This window comes from Lactuca virosa, chromosome 7, assembly GCF_052849685.1.
Source record: "Lactuca virosa cultivar CGN04683 chromosome 7, Lactuca_virosa_CGN04683_v6, whole genome shotgun sequence".
NCBI lineage: Eukaryota > Viridiplantae > Streptophyta > Magnoliopsida > Asterales > Asteraceae > Lactuca > Lactuca virosa.
Window position 1 is genome coordinate 112,483,236 of NC_136432.1, and position 18,483 is coordinate 112,501,718.

An 18,483-nucleotide genomic window follows, 5' to 3' on the forward strand; every position below is an offset into this window, starting at 1 on the left:
GCAGAAATGAGTCGAATACCTTATGCTTCAGCTGTAGGATCGATCATGGATGCTATGACGTGTACTCGACCTGATGTAGCCTTTGCTTTGAGCATGGTTAGCAGGTATCAGGGGAACCCTGGCAAGGCACACTGGACTGCGGTAAAGAATATCCTCAAGTACCTACGGAGGACTAAGGACTGGGTCCTTACCCTCGGTGGCAGTGAGGACTTGAGAGTTGTAGGGTACAGTGATGCTAGCTTTCAGACTGACAGGGATAATTTCCGCTCTCAGTCGGGCTGAGTCTTTACTCTAAACGGAGGGGCAATTACTTGGAAAAGTTCCAAGCAGGAGACAGTGGCTGATTCCACTTGTGAATCAGAGTATATAGCAGCAAGCGAGGCAGCAAAGGAGGCTATATGGCTAACGAACTTCATCGGAGACCTTGGAGTTGTACCAGCTATAAAGGAGCCAATGGAGATTTTCTGTGACATCAATAGTGCGGTTGCCTTAGCCAAGGAACCAAGAGATCATGGGAGATCCAGACACATTGACAGAAAATATCACTTCATCAGACATCGAATAGAAGAAGGAATCCTCGTGGCAAAGAGGGTATCATCGGATGAGAATCCAGCAGATCCCCTCACGAAGGGACTGACTCGGGCTAAGCATCTCCAGCATGCTCGGAGCATAGGGCTGAAGGATGATATTAGTTTTAGTAGTTAGATAATCTTGAAATTTGTAAAATGTAATTGACATTTGATGATAAATAAAAGCTGTTATTTATGAGTAAAGTGTTGCTATCTCTTGTCAATCGTTTACTATTATTTCTTTTTGCATGTTTTGACTTCCAAAATAATTATGTTATGGTTTATATCATATTATTCAAACTCTCCACAGTCGGTCATATGTTGGAAGTAGATATGAATCAAGACTGTCATGGGTTGGCTTGTAGAGGTCTAAGATGTTAGACAAAGCGGGGCTACAGCACTCATGAGTGCTCATAAGTTCTGAGTATTGGATTCAACCCACGCTCACTTGTATCACTTCATGGAATTTATCCCGAGTGATCGTGAGACGGTAATAACATATAAGTCTTCAAACCTAGAGATATGATTTGTTGCCTATGAGTTGGTTATGCATTGATTACACGAAAACGCATTGGTAACTCGATGTTATAAACCATGCCTTTGTGTGTAGTTCAACAAGTAGTAGAGCAAACATATGAGTCGAAGTTTATCTGTTCCTTCTAGGATTAGAAGCGATATCTGGGCCCCTCGATGATTTTGTTTTGACCTATGTACCGGGCCCGGTCAGAACTAAATTGATGTGTTCAGTTAAGTTCTATGTCAAACAAATCAGAAATCGGGAAACAAATGCTGGACAATAAGCAAGACCATGTTCCATGTATTTGTCCGGCTGAGATCTAGAACAGAGGATTATATGATCACTTATCTAAAATGGCGCTCCATAGTTCAACAGAGTTTAAAGAGCTACGATTGCTGATCGGTTCCTGAAGTCATACTTGCAACTATAGTTATTAGACTTATCCAAGTGGGAGACTGTTGGATATAGTGTCTAAGTCCATAACTATATTTGGTATGTACTTGACCCGACCCGGCATGGTCCATTTGGGTTGCACTTCACCCGAACAATTTACGGATAATCTTTTGAGAATAGTATAAGTTATGATTTATTAATATATTATAAGTTCTAATATATTAATATAAAATCATATTATTTAATTAGTGTTGATCTATAATTAATTTAGAATTAATTTAGAGATCAAAAGTATGACTAATTAAATATGGGCTCTTGTATTTATATAGTGTGGGCTAATGCTTATTTGGAATGGGCTAGGCTTGCATGGAAAGTCCATGGATACTCCATGGAGCTTTAACCCATGGATCTCATGGAAATGAAAAGACATGGGTATTAGGGTTTACATGGATGTAACCCTAATCCACCACATTATATAAAGGAGGCTTTGGTTCTTGAAATAGTACTAGTTGATGTGTGTAAACTAAGAGGGCCGATTTCAAGAAGTTTGTGACTATTCTCTCAAGTTTTCAAGTTTGTGGTGATTTGTGACTTCCATTTTAGGCATCCACATTATTGGTGCTAGGCTCTCAAACTCCAAGCAATCAACTACTACTACAAGGTAAGTAATTCTACTAGTTTTATTTGATTCAAGTACCCCATGTCATGCTAGTTAGGATAAGAACCTTGGAAAAATAATTATTTGCATGTATCTTAGTCAAACATAGATCCAAGGTTTCTAGGGTTGCATGTACACCATAGGAGTGTTAGAATGCTGAAAAACCCATCAGTCATTTTGGCCTTTTGAGCTCCAAAAGGACATGCATGGAGAGAAAGTCAGAGACTTTACATGTTTATGTAGTGTCTAGGGTCTAGATCTCAATTTGTATGCCTTAGCTTCAAGTAGTAATGGTTTTTGAACCAAGATCTAGGTATTGAAGACTTAGGGTTTGAACTAAATCCATTAAGGAAAAGTATTAATGGGTAAAGTTGGAAACTTTATCCTTAAAAAGCCATTTTTAGTATAATTATGAAGTATGGAGCTTAGATTTGAAGAATAGGAGCTTAATCCATTAAGGAGGGCTTAACAGACTGAAGGACTCGACAAGTTCATAAAGGAACTCGACGAGTTGGGTCGGGGTGTCCCGATTCTGTTGATGGGAGGAACTCGACGAGTTCGTGAAAGAACTCGACGAGTTGGATCGCGATTTCAGGGTTTTATGACCTATGGAACTCGGCGAGTTGAGTCAGCCCAAAATGTTGACTTTGACCAGAACATTGACTCTGACCAGAATGTTGACTTTGATTTGGACTTTGACCAAAGTTGACCCTTAAGGGGTTATGAGTATGAAAGGAGTAATTAAGGAAATCTTCTATGTATAGGGGCTTGAGTCGGGTGATTTTAGAGACAGAGTTTTTGCAGCTATTTCCAGTTATCGAGGTGAGTTACCTTCCAGTAGAAGTGGGTCTAAGGCACCAATGTCGGACCACTAGAAGGAGATTATAGTATAGATTATTGTCTTTGTGATAATTGTCTGGTATGCCACTATCTGTTATGCTTTATATGCTAGTATGTTATGATATTGTGTGATAGTGGTAGGAGGGGTAGGATAGACCCCGTTACCGGTCAAGAGGACCGAATGGGTACGCCGGCACCCTGATATGCTACGCAATATGTGACTTATGTGTTTATGTACTAGAATGATATATGGTAGTAGTATGGGGTGAAATAGTCCCCGTTACCGTCGAAAGGACTGAAGCGGTAGGCCAGTACCCTGATATGCTAGGCAGTTACCGGTCGAAAGGACCGAAGAGGTAGGCCAGCACCTTGATATGCTACGCAATTATCGGTTGAAAGAGACCGAAGAGGTAGGCCATCACCCTAATATGCTAGGCAGTATGTGTATTGTATGGTATGTGGTAGGATGGGGGAACTCACTAAGCTTCGTGCTTACAGTTTACAGTTTTGGTTTCAGGTACTTCTTCTTTGAAAGGAAAGGGGTCGGCATGAGTGCAGAGCATCACACAACAATTTTCCGCATTATGATATTCTTGGGATTTGTACTCTGAAATTATTATCCTATGACATGTTTTTGAGACATATAACTTATGGGTTTTTATGATATTAGATAACCTTCATGATGTTTTCAATACTCTGTTTTATGAATTGTCAAATTAAAAATGAAATTTTTGGTCTTGGTTTTTGGGATGTTACATCTATCGTTGAGGTGTTCATGGGTATAAAGGAGGGTCAGTTCGTGCCTTAAGCAAGATGGACAGGAGTTTCAGAGTGAATTTCTTTGTTTTAGGAAGAGGATCATTGGGGCCCGAGGCGGATTTGGGCTTGTGTAGCTCTAGTATGGGTGGGACCCGAGGGCGAGGCCCGTGTGTTCATGGCAATGCAGGTGGAACCTGATAGAGACCATTGGGTCGGGGTATTGGATTTTGGTTTAGTAAGAACGATTATGTGGTTAGTGAGTGGCGCAGAGGGATACTTGCGCTAGGGTAGCCTTGTCTATTGGACTCTTAGGAACTTGGTGGTTGGACTAGGTGTGAGGCTGGCAGTCTCAGCAGTGCTGAAGGATCCTATATCTAGGTTTAGCAATGGGTTGCCATGAATCAAAAGATTTCGGATGAAATTTAGGTGTAAGTCCTTGGATCTCCGGTTGCGAGTTAGGTACCGAGTTAGTTTTTGGTGGAAACTCGCATTGAGAATCACGAGTGTTTATGTGCAAGGTCTTCATTTCAGTAGGATATTAAATAAGGTATCTAAATGCCAAGGGCATCAGTTGTAGGGTTCAGCGTTAAAGGTTGTTTTCTGTTTTGAAGGAAGATCAGGCTCTTGTGATTATGTTTTGGATTGTTCTATCTGTGTGGAGGTCAGGCAAGTGTGGGATTTCGGGATTTTAGCAAAGGTATGTTGGTTCAATAGTTAAAGGAAGCAGTTTCTTGTTCAACACTAGAAGGTTTATCTCCCAGTTTGTATCGTGTTGTTCATTATATTCATAGAATTGTCAGCATCAGGATGAGCCCTTCCTCGAAGGAACATCTAATCCCTTTGGGCACGTGAAAAGTTTTTGGCAGCAACGTATGGTCTGTGATTATGTTTCTAGTAATAAAATTTTGAGTAGTCAGTTTAGGAGACAAGTGGAATGGAATTATCAATGGTTTAGTATGGGCGGTCTGTCAGGGAGTCGGACCAATTCGAGACTTCAAATTTCAAGTTGAGTAGATGTGGTTATTCTGCATGGGATTATTTTAGTCTGAGAAAGGATTCGTTCATCTTCGGGTTTGGAGAGCCCTGTTATAGTTGGTTCCGGTTGCCTTTGGGAAGGTTGTTGTATGCTCGGGGTTACGTTCGTGTTGCTCAGGATGTGTGGCGTGCCTGGGATGGTAATGAATGATTTGAGGGGACGAAATCAAATTTAAGTGGAGGAGAGTTGTAACTCCTTGTTCCAAATCGTTTCTTAATACGGGGCGAGAACCCGAAGATCAAGTATTATAAGGCCTAGGGCCTTTGAGGAAAAGATATTAGACCCATTTGGAGGTGGGTAATGTGATTTAGATGATCTAGGAGTTCGGTTGGTGTTTTAGAGCCAAGGGGTATTTTGGTAAAGATTCAGATCGGGCTTTTATGGAAATTGGATTTTTGTTCGGGAAATTATAAGGCGAGTATGAGTTGAAAGAAGTGTAGAGCTTCTCGTTACCTCTTCGTGGATATAAGGATCGTCGGAAATGAACTTATAACGAAGAAGTTATGGCCTTCGGAAGGTCGCAAGGTTTGAGGATAACCCTAGTACGCTGGGCGTACTGGTGCTAAGGTCAATACGCGGGGCATACCTCGGTATACGTTGGGCGTACGAAGAAGAAGGATCACAACTTTTAGAGGAGTACGCTAAGCGTAATGGGAGTACGCGGGGCGTACTCCAGATTCATGCAAACCCTATTTTAGGGCCACGAACCCTATTTAAGTTCCTTTTATCTTCACCAAACCTTAATACCTTCAACCTCCATCCCTTTTTAACCCTAGAATCGAACCCTAAGTGCAATTTGGTGATTTTGAGCTTGGTATGTGCTTGATGGGTGTTTTGTGAAGAAGAAGAAGAAGAAGAAGAAGAGAATCATTTGGAGGTGTGGCTTGAGCTTCTAGATCCAAGAGTATCTTTCCATGTGCAAGCTTCCTAAGGTAAAAAGATTTAACCTTGATGATCTTTTTGGTTGGATCTACTTTATGGATTTCTTTGGCATTTTTGAGTCCCTTGATGTAAAGGTGAGCTTTTGATCCACTCCAGAAGTAGTGGATGTTAGATCCAAGCTCCAATAAGGTCCCTTGTTCATAAAAATGGAAACTTTGTGAAAGATTTTGGTCCATGCATGTATTAAGCTCTTATTAAGTTCCTTTTTAAGTGTTGAGTCCTATTAAGACGTGTTTGTAAGTAAAGTTGGAAACTTTATTGGTTAAGACCTTGGCTAGGGACCAGATCTATGTTTTGGGACATCTTAACTTAACCCATTAAGAGCAAATGTGGATTTTTGGATTCCAGACTAGTATGTTAGGCATACGAGGAGGTACGCTCATCGTAAAGCGAGGATCGTGCATCACGTAGTTGTACTTTATGCATCATGGTTAATTACGCAGGGTGTACGTCTCGAGCACGCTGGGCGTACTCCCCAGAGGGTCGTTTTGGGCTTTTGAGGTTTGGGCCATTGTTGGGTTTTCTTAGCTTGGGCCTTGTTGGGCCATTAGACTTCTTTTTGGGCTTCTGATTTGTACCTTTTGGGCTCCATTGTATTTTAGGCCCGTAAAGGGTTTGGGGGACCAATTTGGAAAATTGGGCCATAGTTGGGCCTTGGGTGATTATGTTGGAATTTAGGCCTTTGGACATTTGGGATTGGGCCTTAGGCCAAGTATAGGGAAGGGTAAAAATGTATTTTACCCTAGTTTGGACTCGTAGGTTGAGTCAGGATCCAATTATTGATTGGATAAATATATTATGATTGATAGCGCGGGGATTTTAGCGAGCCAGTAGCCAGAGATTCTTTTTGTGAGATTCGACAGTGTGAGGTGAGTCTTCTCACCATATCCATGGGTTAAAGGCACTAATTTCGGCCCATTACTTGTTATGTAGAATGCTAGTTGTATTTGTGATACTTGATTGGAAGACCATGGGGGTAGCCCGTGGCATATGTATGGAAAACCATGAGGGTAGCCCATGACACTTGGACGTTAGACCATGGGGGCAACCCATGACATTTCAAGGAAAGACCATGGGGGTAGCCCATGGCACTTGGATTTCAGCCCATGGGGGTAGCCCATGGCATTTCAGGGAAAATACCGCAAAGGTAGTGTTGGATTAGGTGTCTAAGCCCATAACTATAATTGGTATGTACTTGATCCGAGAGTAGCATGGTCAATTTGGGTTGCATATCACCACGACAATTTGATAGGATGGACTTTTGAGAAGAGTTTATTTATGATTTATTAATATATTATAAGTTCTAATATATTAATATGAAATCATATGATTTAATTAGTATTAATCAAGAATTAATTTGGAATTAATTTTGTGATCAAAAGAGACTAATTAAATTAATAGGTACTAATTATGTACATTAGTTATATATATATATATATATATATATATATATATATATATATATATATATATATATATATGGTTTAGGCTTATGATACATGATGGACTAAGTTTATGGATGAATCCATAAAGAGTTAGCCCACTTGAATCATGGATCATGGATAATAAGCCCAAGTGTATGGATTAGGGTTTACCCATGACTCTTGGATCCCTACACTATATATATATATATATATGACACACTATAGCCTAAATAAGGTTGCACAAGTTTTTCTAGAGTGTTCTTGGAGAGCCATAACCGATTTTAGTGTGCATAAACTCTCTCAAAAGTCATCCTTTGTCTAAGGTGTGTTGTGAACCATTTGAGGTGCAACATTTGGGGCACTAAGTTCTTAAAGGCCAAATACAACAAGTTCTACAGGCTACATAAATAGGTAAACTCCTAACTAGTATTTTATGTTGTTTATTTTAATTGCATGCTAGTTGTAGGCTTAATGCTTTAGAAACAATATTGCATGTATAATTAGAGAAAACATAGATCCAAAGCATTTAGGGTTGTATGTGCACCATAGGATGATGTAGTATAAAAAAACCCAACAGATAGCCCATGAGAAATGCATGTATAGTATATGGTATTTTGGGGAACTCACTAAGCTTTGTGCTTACAGTTTTTAGTTTATGTTTCAGGTACTTCTGTTTTCAAAGGGAAGAGCCTGGTATGTATGCAGAGCACACACCACCTCGTTCCACATTTTATTGATTTACTCTGATGTGATATGATGATGGATACATTTGTTTTATCTGGATTTTTATGATGATGTTTTGGGATACTGGTTTTATTAATTTAAAAATAAAATTTTTGGGTCTTATTTTTTTGGGACGTTACAAGAGCCACCATGACAAGTACTTCTTAGTCGAGAGCGACGATGAAAGTGTGCTACAAGATCGAAATGAAACAACAAAGAAAGGCATTTGGATGGTTGAGTTTGTTGAAGGCTTCGACAATGTCCTCCGATTGAAGTCCAGTTATGCTAAGTATCTCACTGCATCTGAAGTTGAATTAATCATTGGTTTCACTGGCCTGAAAGTCGTTCAAAGTATGCCCCAAATGCTGGACTCCTCAATCGAATGGGAACTGATACGAGATAGGTTTCAAGTTCGTCTCAAAGCTCGTTACGAAAATTATCTACGAGCCAATGCTAGGTTGCCTCCATGGAGAAGTTCGTTTACTCATGACATTCCTTACAGGCACCACGATTGGATATTATGGGATGTTGAATTTGTGGAAGCTAAACCAGAGGAACCATCGCCGTCATCGCCCTTATCCGAAACGATAAACCCAAATCTAAATTCGTCGTCATTTTCTCTTAGAAGCTCCATATATGGCCCTACTGAGGTTCGTTCATATCATCATTCATTGCTACATATTTGGATTTGTGATTTTGTCTCACTTGTTGTGATGCACACCATGTGTTTGTGGAAATATAGGGAAATGATCCACCGATGCAAAGAAGGAATGGAGGATGGTGTATTACACGGTGGTGGATGATGATGGGAACATTGATAATGCTTATTAAGAAACATCGTTTGCATTCAAGGGGCATGGATTGGAGGATTTGACTCTGATTTGGAAGAACAAACATGGATGGATGATATAATCGTGTGCTCTAGGAATCCATTGAATGGCAAGCTTTTTCCATTCCGGTTAGCGTTGCCACCCAAACAACTCCGATTGTAGCTTGGCTACAACAACAATGGCGGGTTCCAACACCGCTTCAAGAAACACAACAACAACCACAGTGTGCGGCGGAGATAGATGAAGACAGGGAAGAAAAAGGTGGTGGGTACGAGATTGTTGCCAACAAGATATCTTCAGTGGCCACTGTCTAGAGAGAGAAAAATGAAGAGAGAGAGAGAGAGAGAGAGAGAGAGAGAGAGAGAGAGAGATGAGGTAGATTATTTACGTTACATTTGCAAACTGATGATTAGGATTGGGTCACCTGGTAATCCCTTAAAATTTTCCAAAAGAACCTTTTAAAACCTAAAAATACAAGTTCATGCCCTTCAAATGCAAAAAAAAAAAATAATCATGAAGAGCCATTTAAACCAATATAGTAAAGTTTGTATAAAAGCTAATGTTGTATGAATTGAGAAAAAGAAAATAGAAAGCTGAAGCATAAATAAACATTTAAGCATAAAATTAAGGGAAAATGACTTGCGAGTGTAATTACCTTTTCGTCTTGTTCACGTTTAGGTAACTTTATTTTTTTTATACACATCTGACCATTTAACTTGTTAAATGTGTTCACATATTATCATTGTCACCTGCTATGGGATGTGACAATGGTAATATGTGAACACATTTAACAAGTTAAATGGTCAAATATGTACAAAAAAAAGAAAGTTGTCTAAATGTGAACAATTTTTTTTTTATAAATTTCTTAAGAATTTTAATAATTTCTTACAACAATTTTATGATATTTCTTCCTATAAGTTTTTCTAATACAATGTTATAAACTTTACTTATAAATTTTTTTATACTTTCATATAATTTTAATACAAGTCCTTTAAACAAAATATTTTATAAATGTTTTAAAATTTTCTTACAAGTTTTTAACTTTTTTTTATATATATTTTTTCATACAATTTTTTTTATAACTTTCAGACATTTTTTCTAAACTTTCTTTTACAATATTTTTAAAGTGTTTCACAGATTTTGTAGGAAAATTTAATATTTTTTTATAACATTTTAAAATACTCATGTTAAATACTAAGTTAAAACGTTGTATTAAAAAAAAATAAAAGTTTATAAACTTCTAATTAAAAATTATTAAAAAGTTGGAATAATTTTAAAACATTTCCATTATATAGATTTTTTTGTTTTTTAATTTGCTAAGTAATATTTTCTTTTTATTTTTTTAAAAGACCCTCCATACTTATTGTTACATATTTAATTTATTTAATTTTATTGTTAGATATTATTATTACTTAAAAAATACTGTATATGCTAAAAAACAAAAGAAAAAAAATTATAAGATGCTATATAAAATATTTCACAAAACAAAAATATATTTATTAATTAAAAAAAAAGTTTAAAATTGATCAATATTTAGAAAATTATTGATATTTTAAAAATAATATTTGAAAAAAATAATACAAATAAATATAAAATATAAAATGGCTATTAAAAGTGGGAAAATGACTTATCAAGCTAATAAATTTTTCATTTTGTTCACATTTAGATAACTTACTTTTTTTGTATACATTTAACCATTTAACTTGTTAATGTGTTCACATATTACCATTGTCACATGTTATAGCCGGTGACAACGACAATATATGAACACATATAACAAGTTAAATGGTCAAATTTGTATAAAAATAAAGAAGTTACCTAAATATAAACAAAACGATAAAAATATAACATGTTTCCCTAAAATTAATGAAAAAATCTAAATACTTTTAAATAGTTTCATAGATGGTGTTACATTAGCCTAATTAAATTATAATTCCATGAAAGTATTTAGATAATTTTTCATTAATTATATGGTTAAATATTTATTTATGCTTGTGCGTTCTATTTTTTCAGCTTTGTGACCTCCTATCCTCTCTTCTTCGTTTACCGTCGACTTTACTTTCACCAAATCCGACTCAATACCCCCCCCCCCCCCCCCCCCCCCCTCTCTCTCCACATAAAATTACATAAGCAACGCTGTTTCCCAAAGAAAAAACTCAGAGACACAGAAGAAAAAATCAAACTCTTTGTTTCACACACACACTTATCAAGAAACTATGAACATGGATACTTCTCAATCTCATCAGAATCTAAACAACAACTGGCTTGCCTTCTCTCTTTCCAACACCAATAGTCTCTTCCAACAGCCACACGCCACCGCCTTCCACCATCATCGTACTCCCTTTTCTCATTCTCTCTAGAACTTCACAGCCACATCATCGAATGAACAAAAAAGATAATATCTAATCTTGTTGTTTAATCTGTTGCAGATGAAGGCGATGCCAACGGAACAACCACCCATCATGACTTGTCTGTTCTCACCGACGGTAGCCCAAAACTGGAAGACTTCCTCGGCGGCTGTGGCTCCGCCGCCTCTAATGGATCTGGTCCCGACGTTTGTCATTTCCAAGATGAATCACAAACCTCTATGCAGCCTCATGACACGACATCGATTTATGACTCGGAGTTAAAGACTATCGCCACTAGCTTCCTCCGTGATTTCTCCACCGACAACCATCAGCAGCAGCTGGCGGTGGTTCCTACACCACTGAAGCAGGATAACTCTCCTGCGAAAAAAGCCATCGATACCTTCGGCCAACGAACTTCCATTTACCGTGGCGTTACAAGGTTGAATCTTTATAAAAAAATTAATTATTTTGTTTGCAAAACGATTTTATTTTTTTTTCATAAAGATTAAATCTTGGCCTAAAATGTTGAAGGCATAGATGGACGGGGAGATATGAAGCTCATTTATGGGATAATAGTTGCAGAAGAGAAGGCCAAAGTAGGAAAGGAAGACAAGGTAAAGAAAGATACATGACTAACGATGGTATCTAACATGCGCAAACTACACCGACTAACATACACCGTTATACATACCAAAGATCTGAGTCATCCCGATCAGTTTATTTCATTTATAAAAATAAGGTTCTTATCCCTAGAAAAAGAACCAAACGATCAACGGCTCAGATTTTCTGGTTTCCGTAAAACTACTGGCGCTTGCTATTGTAGATAACTACTGTATGGCGGTTTATGCTATCGTGCGCATTTTCATATTGTCTGTTCAAGAATCTTAACCTTAATCATTCTGTCTCTTTGATTTTGTTGCATGTACTGATTGATGGATGAATCTTCAGTTTACTTGGGTGAGTTTTCCTTTTTCATGTTTTACTCATTATGACTTTGTTCTTCGATCATTACTGCATGCAAGTTGAATTATAGACTAATCTTTTTGATTATTTTTATTGATCAATCTTATTTAATTATATCAAGTTTCCTAAATGGTCTAAACTTTCTAATTACATTGTCACGTGAGTCTCTTCATTTCGGATGTCGTATAGTTTAAGATGAACGTGTTGTATGTTACTAGTTTCTGATTATATTTGTTTATGTGCTTCACTAATTAGGTGGATATGATAAGGAAGACAAAGCAGCTAGAGCTTATGATCTTGCAGCCCTCAAATACTGGGGTCCGACCACCACAACAAATTTTCCGGTAAGAAATAATATAACCTAAAATAGGGTTTTTATTTTGATCTTAAAAAAGAATTTAAACCTTTATATTTATTTTCTCTGTATACCTTATGGATTATTTAGGTTTGCAACTATGAGAAAGAGCTTGAAGACATGAAAAACATGACTAGGCAAGAATTTGTTGCTTCACTTAGAAGGTAATTAGTTAATTAATTTAGCATTTTATACACCGTTATTTAAAAATATTAAGTCATTTGGAGTGGGGTTCCGTGCCTTAAAGTGTTTTTATGATCACACACTTTTAATTATGGGTAATTAGTCTCTTATAATTCTTGATAAATTTTGCAGGAAAAGCAGTGGCTTTTCTAGAGGAGCCTCTATTTATAGAGGTGTCACAAGGTAAACTTATTTGCTATTATACTTTTTAACTCACATATTGACATTTTAATTTTAGATGGGAAAATCAAGAAAATAAAAGAACTACAAAAAAGAGATCCTTTAAGAGAAAGATCTAATCAAGACCTTTAAAATAAATATAATATTTTATAATGTATTTTTAAACTTAATGTATATATAGGCTATTAGTCAGTTATATAACTATTTATTTTAAAATGGAAAGAACATAAATATAAGATATTAGATATTAGATGCATAAATGTAAAAGCAAAATAAATTAACAACACTAATATTTAAAAATAAAATCTATCTCATACTACTTTAAACATAAAGCAAACTCGAAATTCCAACCCAAGCTATAAAGTTAGATATAAAAACATACCTTTTGTCCTTAATTTGTTATCACAATAATATCAAATAAATGTGTTAATTATTATTATTAACATATTTATTTGATATTATTGTTATAATTATTATTAACATGGCATTATTACGGGTTTAATCGAGCAACACCTGAATAATTTTCCGTTCCAACTTTTTTTGAAACACAGGCACCATCAACACGGACGTTGGCAAGCAAGAATAGGAAGAGTAGCCGGTAACAAAGATCTCTATCTTGGAACCTTTGGTGAGTCCCTCTTCTTCTAACTAACCAACATGCAACCATTGATTGAAAAAAAATATATATATTATCAATGAGAGCGGTTCAAACATGCATGTGCACCATCTTTTTTGCTACAAGGACACTGTAGATTAATATTGGTTGTGAGACTGGATGCATGTGCACCATCTTTTTTGCTACAGTGACTCTATAGATTAATGTTGGTTGTGAGACTGGTTGACTGAGTGTCATATTTTTCTAGGCACACAAGAGGAAGCGGCGGAAGCCTATGACATTGCCGCCATCAAGTTCCGTGGATTAAACGCGGTCACAAATTTCGACATGAGCCGGTATGATGTAAACAGTATTGCCAACAAAAACCTCCCAATTGGAGGCATGAGTAGCAAATCCAAGACTTCAATCGATCAATCTCATGCTGATGAACCAACAAACACTAATATTGTTAGCTTTGCGATGCCAATGAAACAAGATCTATCAACAGATTATTGGAGTTCGGTCTTAGGGTACAACCAAAACCAAGGCATGACATCATACCAAGGTACAACACCATACAGCATGGAATACCCGTCTAGTACAAGTACTACAACCAACAATGGGTTTTACCATGGAGGAGGGTTTATTCAACAAGAGAACAATAATGGTACTGTAGTTGCTTTAAGTAATGGGTCAACAGTTCCCGTGGGTGCCCCTGTAGGTTTGAATGGATCAAGTTATGGAAACTGGATAGAACAGTCTTTTCACTCAAATCAACCTGCCAAGCAAAATCTATCAGTTTTTCAGACACCCATTTTTGGAATGGAATGATTTGAATGGAGGGGGTAAAGTGAGAGTTGAATGGAAGGGGGTGGGGTGGCAGAAGTTGACAGAAGATGGTACTAACACCTAGTTATTTGTATCATTAATTTAGGGTTATGTTTTATGCTTTATTTTTTTTTATTTTTACCTTTTTTACCTTTACTGACTTCCCTTATAATTAATAGAAAATATTCTCCAAATCTCAGTTTTTTACAATGAATTACATAGAACATAGTTATTGACACATGAAGGTTTGAAAAAGTGATAATTGATAACTGAAACCCGATCTTTAGTCGTTAAATGAATACGATTTGAACCTAATAAATCAAATGAAAACTGGCATTTAGCCAGTTAAGCGAATAGCGTTTGTGCTTAAAATTTCATATATTCAGATAGTATAATAAATCAGTAAGGGTTTGTGTAAATTACAACCTATCGTTAACCACAGCAATTTAAAGAACAGGGTTCCATGTTATTTTTAGTAAATTGTAAATTTTGGTTATTGTAATATTACAAAAGGTGAAGTCAACTTTTTTTTTGACGTGTATTTTTTTTTTTTTTTTTTTTTTTTTTTTTTTTTTTTGACGTGTATGAGAGGTCAAAATTTAGTCAAACTATTTTGCCTTTATTATTTTCTTTTCCGTTTTTTATTTATTGAAATATTTTTATAATTAAAAAAAGAAAAAAGGAAAAAGAAAACCCCTAATAAGTAATAACTTACATTATTCATCCATTTCTCTTTTAATGTACCAACTTCATCTTTTCTCTCTTCTCTTTCTTGGTGGAATGTTGGAGCACCGTTGCCGCCCTCCACTCATTGTTGACGCATGTCCCCCTCTTCATTTTCAGTTTCTAGAAACATTGTTGTTGGCTGCACTTCTATCACCACATGCATCATCTGCCACTGTCAGACAACCATTCATATCCGTTAAGATCCACCATCGTCCTCCTCCTCTAACAAATAGGTCTACAAAAACACCCGTCGACCTCCTCTAATGAGCAAATCTGCACCTTCAACAAACTCTCTCTTTCTTTGATGAATGGCTAAGGTGAAAACACATATGGCGGTGATGGTAGGGTTTCAGCTTGGAACAGATGTTGGCTGTGGGCTAGCCTATCGATGTAGAAACTTGAACAGAAGGGGATATGAAGGTTTAGATTGATGCTTGGGCGGAGGTTTAGAACCCTAGGGTTATGGTTTTCCTGGAGGCTGACGCCGGTGACTTTCTCTGGCGAGGTTGGCTTTTTTGTAAATGAACATAACATAACCTAGATCGATGCTAGGGCCACCGCTAGAACCCATCAATTTCTTTTCAGCAATTAAATACAATGGATAGTTGTCCAACGAGATGTTAGTTGTCCAACGAGATGTTAGTGCTCAGTAGGAAAGAGAAGACGGAGTTAGTATATTAATAGAAAAAGGGTGTGTGAAGTAGATTATTAAGGGATTTATTTATTTTTATTTTTCAAGTGCATTCAAATTTTCGAGAGAACAAATATGCACGATATTTATATTCTTGGACCTGTTGTGCATGATTTTTTTTATTTAAACTGCACTTTTTGGGATACCACAAGAACCGAATTTGCAATTTACTCATTTTTTTCTCTTTTGAGAAAACTAAAAAAATGTCCTTGCGGTTTTCATTGTTATTTCTCTAAGGTTTAAAAATAGTTTGGATTTGCAAAAAAAAAAAAAAATCCTTATTTGAAGGACAATGTGTTGAACTAGTTCAACAAGTCTGCGCGTGAGATATCCTGCATCTGATGTTCGGATAACGGTATCCACAAACCCTTTACGGGCTCCGTAACTAGAAATAATGTATTCTGTTAAAGACAGTCCTTCGCGTAAATTGCTTTGAATGGGTAAATCAATCATTTGCCCTTGAGGATCCGACATTAATCCTCTCATACCTACTAATTGATGTACATGAGATGCATTTCCTCTGGCTCCCGAAAAAGACATTATATGGACTAGATTAAAAGGATCGGTCATCCGAAAATTAGGATTCATTTCTTGTCGCAAATATTCACTTGTGGCATACAATATTTCGATCGATTGACGTAATTTTTCTACCGCGTGTACATTCCCATAACGATGGTGTTTTTCCAAAATAAAACTTTGTTGTTCAGCGTCTTGAACTAGCCATCTTTTAGAAGGTATTGTTAAAAGATCATCAATTCCTAATTAAATGGATGCGGCGGTAGCTTGTCGGAAACCCATAGTCTTTACTTGATCCAGGATATGTGATGTATATCCTATTCCATAGTGATCAATAAATCGACTAATAAGTCGTTTCATGGCAGTTCCGTCTATCACTTTATTGTGAAAGACCTGAGTGAGTCGTTCTGCCATTAGTACCTCCATATTGCGCTGAGTAGAATTTACAATGGGCTTGAATCAGTGATTGGAAAACTTCATTTTCTAGATCTTGATTCACGTAGAAATTCTGCACTTATGGTCCTAGTTAACTCGGAGAGACTCGAATTCCCGTTGGTAGCATAAAATTACAACAACCCTGCCAAAACCCATGTATGGCTTCTTCTATGGATTTGGTTCCTTATTTTAACTTAAAATGACTATTTTACTTTTATCTTTTATTTTAACAGTTTATTAATTACTAAAAGAAATCCTAAAAGGCTAAGACCCAACCCATGTCTCATAATCACTCTAAGAGAACAAAAAAAATGTCATCATCTTCAGCTTTAAAATCAGAAGGGGGAGATCACAAAGAACACACATACAAGAATAAAATTAAAACCCAAAAAATTAGATCTTAGACGGTGGTTCTGGATTCTCAGAGTTCACTTATAGAAAATGATGATAACCACTTCAGTATACTGAATCGTTGTTGGTTTCTGTCTTCCAACTAACATCCATGTGAGTTTGTCTAATTGATTAAGAGAAGCGGGGCGGGTGAGGGGTGGAGGTGGTGACTTTATATGTGCTTGTCACCAGCTATGGAGGATTTCATATATGTAATGCACTTATCATCGGTTGTGGAGATGATAGGTTTAAAATCATGAGTTGGTGGCGTAAATCATCCATGGATGTTGCAGATTTTAAAAAAGATATAGTATGGGAGGTTCATGTGAGTAAGAAAGATGGCCAGAAAGGTACGTGGGATGAGTGAGGCTCACCGTAACAATTGAGTCAATAGACCGGACAACATGGAAGAAACTAGGGGTGAGCAAAATAGCAAATGAAAATCGAAAAACAGATAAAACCTGATAAAACCAAACCCAAACCCAAACCTAAACGTCGATTTTGGGTTTGAATTTTTTAAAACCATAAAATTTTGGATTTTTTCTAAAACGAAAAACCGAAACCAGCAAATATATAAAACTAAACCATAAACCGACCCATACATTATATAAAATTTAATACATTCAATCTAATAATTCTTGTATTATTTAGTTAGAACTACAAGCATAAGTTTGTGCTTACTCATGATTTATTACACTTAATATATTATTAATAATTATTGTATACTAAGTTGAAACCAAAGAATTGAAACCCAACAACCTATAGGTTAAAACCGAAAAATCGACCCACGAAAAAAAAAAAAAACTTAATCCGTTCAAAAATTGAACCCAACGAGTTTCAAAATAAAAAAATCGAACTTGTTGTTATGGGTTCACTTTTACCAAAACAGACCCCACCGACATATGTTTGATCCTAGAAATAACGGTAGGTTTTTTCTAGGATTTGGTTGGACCTCACTCTCATTAATAGTATAGATAATAAAACTTCAAAAAGAATATAAAAATAAAGGTAAATCGGTAGTTTGACAAACTCTAATTAACAATATTAAGTTGAGGGTCTACAAGCCTCAAATAAACACCAATTTTGTTATTTGGTTTTTTTTACTTTAGTCAAAGAAAAATGTAAACCACAGACTATTTTTAAAATTTTCTAAATGGCGGCGGGATCATAAATAAATTTAAGCTTAACATTATATATATATATATATATATATATATATATATATATATATATATATATATATATATATATATATATATATATATATATATATATGTTTAAGTTCTATGAAAAACAAAAAACCCTAAAAATCATAAAAATGCATAAAAAAAATACTTAGAGATCACAAAACTTTTTTTTGAATTTTTTTTATAAAAAATCGCAGCTTTTTATTAAAATTCATTGGAAAAAAAAAATAAAAAATCAATTTTTTTTTAATTAAAAAAAAGTTATTTTTTCAAATTTTTTTTCAACGAATTTCTTTAAAAACCTACGATTTTTTCATAAAAAATTTCAAAAAAAAGTTGCATTTTTATGATTTTTAGGGTTTTTTTGTTTTCCATAGAACCTAAACAGTTTAGGT

General features: G+C 35.9%; 1 protein-coding gene across 1 annotated transcript; it reads left to right on the forward strand.

Moving 5' to 3' along the window:
* The first annotated feature begins 10,852 nt into the window (after window positions 1-10,852).
* LOC145125824 (AP2-like ethylene-responsive transcription factor AIL5) lies at window positions 10,853-14,337 on the forward strand. The gene is made up of 9 exons (XM_079061232.1): window positions 10,853-11,025; window positions 11,121-11,478; window positions 11,571-11,653; window positions 11,988-11,996; window positions 12,258-12,346; window positions 12,448-12,521; window positions 12,673-12,723; window positions 13,272-13,348; window positions 13,584-14,337. The coding sequence occupies exons 1-9, from the start codon at window positions 10,908-10,910 to the stop codon at window positions 14,144-14,146; spliced, it is 1,422 nt and encodes a 473-aa protein (XP_078917358.1). The 5' UTR covers window positions 10,853-10,907; the 3' UTR covers window positions 14,147-14,337.
* The last annotated feature ends 4,146 nt before the right edge of the window (window positions 14,338-18,483 follow it).

Excerpts from the sequence above, each read along its gene's own strand:
- LOC145125824 (XM_079061232.1), top strand. The coding sequence starts at position 10,908 with ATGAACATGGATACTTCTCAATCTCATCAGAATCTAAACAACAACTGG. Across the intron at positions 12,522-12,672 it reads TTTGTTGCTTCACTTAGAAG|GAAAAGCAGTGGCTTTTCTA; the intron begins GTAATTAGTTAA and ends TAAATTTTGCAG. Across the intron at positions 13,349-13,583 it reads TCTCTATCTTGGAACCTTTG|GCACACAAGAGGAAGCGGCG; the intron begins GTGAGTCCCTCT and ends ATATTTTTCTAG.